This window comes from Mesoplodon bidens (assembly GCF_964165515.1).
Source record: "Mesoplodon bidens genome assembly, chromosome: 19".
NCBI classification, from domain to species: domain Eukaryota; kingdom Metazoa; phylum Chordata; class Mammalia; order Artiodactyla; family Ziphiidae; genus Mesoplodon; species Mesoplodon bidens.
Genome location: NC_138179.1, coordinates 3,569,497 through 3,578,850, shown reverse-complemented (window position 1 = coordinate 3,578,850; position 9,354 = coordinate 3,569,497). Strand labels below are relative to the sequence as shown.

At 43.3% G+C, this 9,354-nt stretch overlaps 1 protein-coding gene across 1 annotated transcript in view; it reads right to left on the bottom strand.

Moving 5' to 3' along the window:
• Positions 1 to 2,080: 2,080 nt before the first annotated feature.
• ANKFN1 (ankyrin repeat and fibronectin type III domain containing 1) overlaps positions 2,081 to 9,354 on the bottom strand; it is a gene marked incomplete at its 3' end in the record, with an annotated part of 258,888 nt that continues 251,614 nt past the window's right edge. The window contains exon 17 of the mRNA XM_081218672.1: positions 2,081 to 2,877. Within this exon, the coding sequence (XP_081074798.1) occupies positions 2,081 to 2,877 (797 nt within the window). The remainder of the gene's footprint in view (positions 2,878 to 9,354) is intronic.

The window sequence follows — 9,354 nt, the reverse complement described above, 5'->3', positions numbered from 1 at the left end:
CTCTGTGATATTGGAAATCTGTTAGGTAAAGGTTGAGAGAAGGATTTGAATTTGGAATTACCTGTAAACTAGGTAAGCAGCCTATAGAAAATCAAAAGTTGACTAGATGTGTACCAATTCCCACTGGGACAGTCTGCTATAAAGGGAATGGTTCTGGATTCTGACCCAAACTCTGAGACTAAACCAGCTTCTGTGACCTTGAGTAAGTCACTTAATCTCTCTGGGCCTTAACTGCTTCATCTGTGAATGCAAGGACTTAGACTAATTTTAGGTTCTCTTCTAGTTCTAACACTCCATACATACAGAATTCACTCAGAACAGAAGAAAATTGCATTTTAAAATCCTCCCAGGCACGGAAAAGGAGCTGCAGTGATTCTGATCAAGATTCTTCGGCCGGAGTGGCAGCGGGCGGCGGGGGGGTGGGGAGGGTGGTCGGTTACCGAGTATAAAATCTCTTAAAAAAATAAAGACTGAGCTCTGGGCTTTAGTTTTCTAATGACCATAGGCCATGGGCCAAATCTGTACCTTTCCGCCCGGGTAATTATTTATGTTTAAATCAAATGTTTTAAAAATGGAAGGAATCGGAATAACATTGTGAACAGGGGACTTTGTGTGAACTCCCATGAGGAGGACTGGTAGAGCTGTGAAGACAGAGGTAGGGTCATAAAGTGCAATATTTAACCAAAATGCCTGTGAAGCAGAAAAGGACCATTTAGAATATCAGTGAACTGAATGGGTCTTGGCTCCAGGAAAGGAGAGAAGGCTCATGCCTGCTCTGAATATGCAGTGTGGTTGCTCTTTGATTTGGTTTCTCCTTTGTGAGAAAGCCAGGTGGGACGCAGTGAGACCGGAGCAAGATTTTCAGGTGTCTTTGAGCATAGCCTTGGAACCACTGGCAAGGCCTTCTAAGGAAAGATTTTCCCTGAGCCCAGTGGGCCAAGTGATCTAGGGGCAAAACTGACTTTGGAAGGGTGGATTGAAAAGGGGAAGGCAGCAACTGAAGCTCTGGACGGTCTGTCCCATGACCTGTTACGTGGGGGAGAGTAGCTGTGCCTGTGTCCCTGAGAAAACTCCATCCCTGCCTGGCCACCTCTGAAAGGAACTTTCTTGCTCGATTACAAATCTGTCACCTAAGAATCTGCAGCAGATCCATTATCATTCTCAGAGACACAGCCCCCACCACGGCTTTACTTATTTTAGGATTGGAAAGGAAACACAATTTTGCACATGTCTCTCTCCCTCCCCTTATCTTGTGTATAATCCAGGCTTTCACTTAACTCAGCCATCTCCTTGCACCCTGGAATAATACACGGCCCATTTTCATGCTTGAATGGGAGCTGAGTGTACAGGAAGGGCTGCTTCCCGCCCTATTCTATCTTTGCAAGACAGAGCTAGAAGAGAAGCCTCCTCTACGTTTGTTTCTGGAGGTTTCAACACAACACTAAGTGAAGAAAAGGCCTGTCCAAGGCCTACTTAACTAGATCAGTGCTGACCGATAAATTGGATTTGGTGAGCTGCTGAGAACGCTGCACTTTGGAACGACTTGGTTTAGCTGATGGGGGACCCAGGACAAGTTCACTGACCCTATTCCCTAGAGACACAAACTGGGCTTCTTTCCCCAAACTCTTCTAAAGGTCTGGGATGGAGGGAAAAACAATGCTAATCTTATTTTCATCTATAGAACTCCTCCCTGTCAATCACAAATGCATGAAAGAGCCTAAGCTCAGGAGTCAGATTACATAGCCAGCTGCAGAATTGAGGGTGGCTCTTTGGGTTGCCCTACCTCCGCCACAGGTGCCACCAATAGGATGGCATGTTTGAACCGTTGTGTCCAGGACTCCACGTTGACACAAAAGCTTTTCTATGCCCTTTATAGGCTGAACTGGGAATGACACTGGCAACTCTCGCCTCCACTCCAACTCTAAAAAAGAGGACCTTGAACCTGTAACCTTTGGGTTTTTAACATTCAATCCATTTTAAAATGGGTGGGGACACGGTGGGGTGGGGGCAGGCTGGGGGTAGCGTGATGGAAAATGCAGGGATGCACAGTGGAACTGTGGACAGCCAGTCGTGGGCCTCCCTAAAGCATGCTGCTGAGTATTTCCGACACAGGGGAGGGGGTCGGGCCCCCTGGGCTCATCTCCGGGCCCGTGAGGCTGGGCAGACCCGAGGGGCCTCCGGCGGGCGGGCTCAAGGCTTCCCAAGGCTTGGCGTCCACCAGGGCCGCGGGGTAGGGCTCCACGTAGATGCGGCGCACCGCAGGCCGTGGATCATGGAGGCTGTCCTTCTGCTCCTCCGGGAAGCTGGCGGCGTGGGCCAGAGCCAGGCCCCGTGGCCCTTCTTGGGCAGGTGCCAGCCTCTCAGCTTCCCCGGGCTCCTGGCCCAGGCCACAGGCCCGGGACAGCTGCTGCGTGTACACGCCCTCGGACAGCGACAGCGACTGCGTCTCGCCGTGCATGCGCAGCCAACGGTAGTGGCGGCTGAAGCCGCCGTAGTGCGGGGGCTTGGCCAGCTTCCGCTTTCCCAGGAAGCCTAGCGGCGGCCGCGCGCCCGGTGCTACTTCGGCGTGGTTCTTGGGCGCGGGGCCTGTGAGGGTCAGGCTGTGCAGGAGCTCGGTGCACGAGAGGTCGGCCTCGGGCCCCGGGCTGCGGCCCTGGGCGTCCTGGCGCGGCCCCGACGGAGGCTTCGTGTCGTGCACCTGCAGGACGTCGGGGGCGCTTCCGCTCAGGCCGCTTCGGGCCTGCTGGGCGATGTCGTGCGATGACAGGTAGACCAGGTCCAGGTCTCGGGGGCTCAGGGCGTCACTGGAGTCGTAGTCGCTGTCAGTGGGGAGGAAGACTTCGGAGCAGCCTTCTTCGTCAGAGCAGGGCTGTGAATCTGCAAAGCCAGAGACTGCTGTTAGAAACAAGAGAAACTCCTAGCCGGGGCTCAAGGAGGGACCTGTGGTTGAGGCCCTCCCCCATCCCTCCTCCGTGCCTAGAAGGGCTGGCGCTTCGTTTAGTGGTCTGCTCTCATTTCTTGACATTTTAATAAGTTTTGAACAAGGGGCCGCGCTTTTTCATTCGGCGTAGGGCCCTGTAAGTTCTTAGCTAAAAGGGAAAGGAAGGAGAGGAACTCGGACAGGACCAACCACCCTTTGCAGCAGCGGAGGGGAACACGCCCTCCCTCCCCACATCCGATTTTACTGTTCACTGGGCTTGTGGAGAGAGGATGAAACAGGAAACAAAGCTGGATGTCATTCATTTGTTTGTTCCCTAGTTTTATTTCAGAGATGATTTTTACATTCGATAAAGTAGCAGGAACTTAAAAGGGGGAAGGAAGGAGAGGAGGCACTATGGTGGCGGAAGTCAGGGAAACCTGGTTTCAAATCCTAATTGTCCTCCAGATTGCTCTGTGATCTTGGGAAAGTTACTTAACTTCTTTGAGCTTCAGTTTTTTTCTTTTTTTTTTTTTTATCTGCAAAATGGGGATGACAGTAGAACTTCTTACTTAGGGTGACTGTAAAAAAAAAAAGGTTTATATGTATAAATACTTACCACGTTGTCAGGTGTTTAAAAAGAAAAAAAATTAAGGCCAAAGAAAAGAAAACATAAGTAAAATCAGAGGTGATAATCAGCCTCAAAGGGCATCTACACTAATCATACTGAGCCACAAGTTAGTTCTGTGTATATTTGTCATTTAATGCACTAGTTGTTTATATCTTTTTCCCAATCAGCTTGCACATTTCTGTAGGGCAAAGACTGCCTTAAAATCCTTTGAATTTCCCACAGAACTCAGTCCATAATAGGTACTTGGTAAATATATGCTCATTTTGAAAACATGAGCGTTCTCTTAAAAAGAACAAGAAATCTCTAAATTTGAGGCAATCCCATTCAAAAATCTCCATAGGAGGTGTTTTTTTTTTTTTTTTTTTTTTAGTATTTATTTGGTTGCACGGGGTCTTAGTTGTGGCAGGTGGGATCCTTAGTTGTGGCATGCAAACTCTTAGTTGTGGCATACATGTGGGATCTAGTTCCCTGACTAGGAATCGAACCCGGGCCTCCTGCATTGGGAACACGGAGTGTTATCTACTGTGCCACCAGGGAAGTCCCCTCCATAGGGTTTTTAAATGGAATTTAGAAAATTGATTTTTAAATTTATCTGGAAAAGAAAATTTGTGAGAATAGCTAACTTTTTTTTTAAGGTACAGTAGGGAGGAGCCTGATTTATGAGGTATCAAAACATATTATAGAGCTTTGATAATTAAAACTTTGTAGTATTGGTGTACAGATGGACAGATGGATCTGTAGAACAGAAATATAAAGTCCAGGAACAGTCTTAATTCAGTGTGATAATTGAACATGTGGTAAAGCTTGCATTTCAAAGTAGGGGAGCGAATAGATTATTCAGTATATAGTGTTAGAACAATTGGTTATCCCTTTAGTAAAATATTAGAGAAAGTCCTGCCTCATCTCAAATATAAAAATAAATTCCATGTAGTTTAAATATAACAAGCAAACTCTACAAGTATTAGAAGACAGTATGTTTGTAATTTTGGGTAGGAAGGTCTTTCTAGCAAGACAAAACCCCAGAAGTCAGAAAAGAAGTGACTGATAAATTTGACTACATTAAAGTTTAATACTTTGTAAAACAAATGATCACATAAACAAAGTAAAAAGGTAAGTGGTAGATTGGAAGAAAATAGTAATAATATGCTTAACAAAAGATTAATATATAGGATATATATAGATCTCCTGTAAATCAGTAAGAAGACAATCCAAACAGGTAGAAGATAACCAACAATTCAAAGAATAATTAATACAAATGGCCAATAAGCATAATAAAGATATTCAACCTAGGTAGACTATAATTACGAATTAGGTAGTAATTTGGGAAATGCAAGTTGAAGCAAAACCAAGGCATTTTTTTGCCCATCAGATCTGCTGAAAATAAAAATGATAATCTCTTGTATTGGTGGTGTGTGGGAAATCAGGAACCCTCATATAATGGTGGTGGGAATAGAAACTGGTCTGGCTCTTTGGATAGCAGCTTGGTAGAATATATTAAAAATGTGCATATCATTTGTCCCAGCAAGTCCTTTTTCAGATATCTGTGTTTGAGAAATTGTCACTGTGTGTACATGGAGGCATTTACAAATTGTTCACTGTAACATGATTTATAAAACTAGAAATAATCTTGTGGCTGAGACTACTGTGAAAGGAAGACTTAGAGACACAGAAGCATTAAGAAAAGAAAAATAGTTTAAGAAAAGAAAAATACTTTACTTGGCAAAGTTCTGCAAGGGAGACCAAATTCAGTGCTGGCTTGCTGATGAAAAAATACAACAGGTATTTAAAGTAAAAACCCACAGGGTTACAAGGTTATAGTTAGTCGTGCATGGTGGAAAATCAGTATGATTATCATAAGAATACTGTAAACTTAAGGGAAAAAAATTTTGTTAGGGAGTCAGTAATTTACACAAATGGGATTAAGGTTTCTTCTATTTTAGGGACTAGAACCAGATGTAATATATATATTTTTTGCTTGTTTGTTTATTTCAGGATCAGGGTATGAAGTGTTTCTTTTCCTTTCTTCTTTTTCCTGACTGTAGAAGATGACATTGCTTACTCATTGGCAGGGCAAGATTTCAGTTTTGTTCTCTCGCTGCTGGCTGCTACCCAATATCCATTATCCTTTTTTAGTTACAAAATCTTAAATTTTGTCTGAGACGGCAGTGCATTCATGTAAAAGACCACGTTTTTTTCAGCTTCCTTTGCAGCTAGGCACGGTCACATAACTAAATTCTGGCCAGTGAGATAGAACTGAGAGTATGGTATGAAACTTTTGGAAGGCTGCATTAGAGGAGCTGGCTTAGCTGGGAGATAGGGCATTTTGTTTTTCCTCTTTCCTTCCAAATGCCTGTAACAAGATGTGTTGGCTGAGCTCACAAGGCAACCTTGGGAAAGGAAGCCATGTGCTAGGATGGTGGAGCTGAAAAAGGGGGCATGGTATCTGAAGACCATGGAGTCCACATACTGTCACTGAATTGTCTATCCCTGGGCTTCTTTCACATAAGAGCGAAATAAAATATCTCGTGTTAATGACACCCTTATTTGGGTTTTCTGTAACAAGGATCCAGACTTAATCCTAACTGATACAAGCCTAAATGTTTATTATTAGGAGAATGGTTTAAAAATTTGGGCACATCCATACTATGGAATGTTATCCAGCAGCTACAAAGAATGAGATCAACCCTTATGTTGTTCTTTAAATAATGGCTATCAAAAAGGACTCCCTTTTTTATTTTGGGGGTTTCTACTCATCTGTTCAAGGGTCCCCTCAAACAAAGCCTTCTTAGGAAGCATCCCCCAACTGTCCCAGAAAGGATTGCCCACTTGTCTGCACTGCTGAAGTAGTTTTTCCTTCAATTATCCCTTGGCACATAGCCTGTATAGACTTGTATTATTAGTTATCTTTTAAAATGCAAATATAACACCCTGGTTTCCTGGTTGGACCAGAGCCCTCTTAGGGCAAAGATATTTAATTCATCCATTTATTCAACAATGAAGATTTTGTTTTGCTTCAGCTGCTGCTCTAACAGAAACACTGTGTTTGGTGGCTGACTGAATATAAAATTAATAACAAAGGATCTGCTTCAGGGATTTTACTGTTTTAATGGAGGCAGGGGCATATATGCATCTATGAGACTGTGGAAGAACATACCTTTTATAAACGAAGTTTAGCAAATAAGATGCAGGTTTATAGGAAGGAGATCACATTTTATTGGGACAGGATTGATAAAGTACTCCATCATCTCTATTTTTTCTCTCCATTCATTCATCTCTATTTCTATCTATATTAATTTATTTCTTCACTTTCAAAAAGTGTTTTGAGGCAGCTTTTAATAATAAATATGCAAATGTTGATGAGAGGCTTAGAAACCAGAGAGGAAAATGAAACAATACAAGTAGTTCTGTTTGACTATAATATGGGAACAGGAATGGAATTTTGGGAAAATGAGGCTACAAAAGTAAGATGCCAGCAGTTTCACTCTTGGGAATTTATCCTAGAAAAATAAAGTTTATTTTCATGCAGGAACTTGTATATGAATGTTCATAGCAGTTTTATTGGTATTAGCTCCAAACTGGAAACTACCCAAATATCCTTCAGTGGATGCATGATACATCCATACAATGGAATAATACTCATCAGTACAAATAAAGAATTCCATTTATGTGACATTCATGAAATAATTATAGAGATGGAGTACAGATTTGTACTAGCCAGGGGCAAGGATGTGGGGAGGGGTGGTGGGTAAGGCTATAAAGGGGTGGCAGAGGAAGTCTTGTGGTGACGGTACAATTGAGTATCTTGACTATGGTGGTGATTACCCAAGGCTGCACATGTGACAAATTACATAGAGCTTGACAAATTACATACAAGTGAGCCTGCGTGCTTATGTGCATGTGCACACCCACACATACATACACACATGCACAAGTGTGTGTATAACTGGTGAAATCTGGATAAACTGTGCATTATACCAGGTTCTTGGTTTTGGTACTGTATTGATATAAGAACTGTGTAAGATGTGAACACTGGGGAGAGGCTGGGGGAAGAGAACATGGGAATTCCTGTACATTTCTTTGCAACCTGCTGTTCTTATAATTATTTTAAATAAATGGTTAAAAGAGGTTATTTAATTTTTTTAAAAGGTAGGGTGGAGCCAGAGGAGAGCAGTGAATGCCTAGATAAGGAGTTTGTACCTAATTTTGTCACCAGTGGGTAATTATCAGAGAATTTTGAAGAAGTAATTGACAAGATGAGAGCTGTGATTTAGGATAATTATGTAGCAGGTAGGATGTAAGAAGAACTGGATCAGGAGGAAACAGCAAGGAGGCCAGCTGGGAGGCTGTTGTCCAAGCTATGTTTCCTTTAAATATTTACCTTTTTTAGGTTGTGGGGCTGAGCAAGAGTGGTGGTTACGTGGAAGAAAAGAGAAGTCCAGGAAGGTCATTTATTCGAAGATGTTTACTGAGCACCTATTTTGTGATAGACAGACATGGTCTCTGCTTTCAAGCAGCTCACAGAGGGAGGATTAGACAATAAGAATATACATAAGATTAATTTCAAAGAGTGTAAAGTTCTATGAATAAAATGAAACTGGACTTCAGCTAGAGAGTGACTTGGAAGGGAGGTTCTTTTAATAAGGTAGCCAGGGGAGGAGTCTCTGGAGTCTAGATGAGACCTCAATGATCAGAAGGAACCAGCTATGTGAACATTTTAGAGAGCAGTCTTCCAGACAACTTGGAGAAGGAAGTGCAAAGGCCCTGAAATGACTAATAGGTTTCAGGCCTTGGTGCCTGGGAGATAGGAGTAGCATTAAACTGGAGGAGTTTAATTGCAACAGGGTTGGGCAGTGGAAGAGATGGTACATTTAATTTGGGACAGGTTGAACTTAAGCAGTTGGCCAAAGCATCCTGGAGGGATGGAATGGGAATGTGGTAGGGTAGCAAAGTTGAGGGAAGATGTTTGTGGGTAGAGAAGAAGGAACTGTTGGAAAGGGAACTGTTGAAGATACGAGTAGTACGTTGATGGAAATAACAAGGCGGGGTGATCCCTTGGGAGCACAAGTGCTGTCATTGGTCTTCAGTGAAAAAGATGTAAGGACTCCTGGTTAGGGAAGAAGACAGACATAGCTTTTCAAGTTAAAAGGAGAGAACTGGGGCTTCCCTGGTGGCGCGGTGGTTGAGAATCTGCCTGCTAATGCAGGGGACACAGGTTCGAGCCCTGGTCTGGGAACATCCCACATGCTGCGGAGCAACTAGGCCCGTGAGCTACAGCTACTGAGCCTGCGCGTCTGGAGCCTGTGCTCCGCAACAAGAGAGGCCGCGATAGTGAGAGGCCCGCGTACCGCGGTGAAGAGCGGCCCCCGCTTGCCACAACTAGAGAAGGCCCTCGCACAGAAACGAAGACCCAACACAGCAAAAATAAATAAATTAATTAATAAACTCCTATCCCCAACATCTAAAAAAAAAAAGATCCTTTAAACAAACAAAAAAAGAGAACTGGATAAAGGCTTGGGCTGAATGACTTTGAAATTCTTAAAACAAATTTTAGACAGTACTTTTCCCTATCTTTAGTGGGAAAAATTGGGAACTGCAAGTAATAGGGTGTCAGAACTGTTGGCTGTTTTTGATGATGGCAGTGGTAGGTGCCATAGGGGTCATAAAAAAGAGAGGTTAACTGAAGATTTGAAACTGGGCTGGAAATAAGATCCATGCAATTAATTGAAAGTTGACTTTAGCTGAACTTTCCTCTCTATCTGATCACTGTTGTCTATTCAGCTATATCCATATGTACTATTCATTTGCA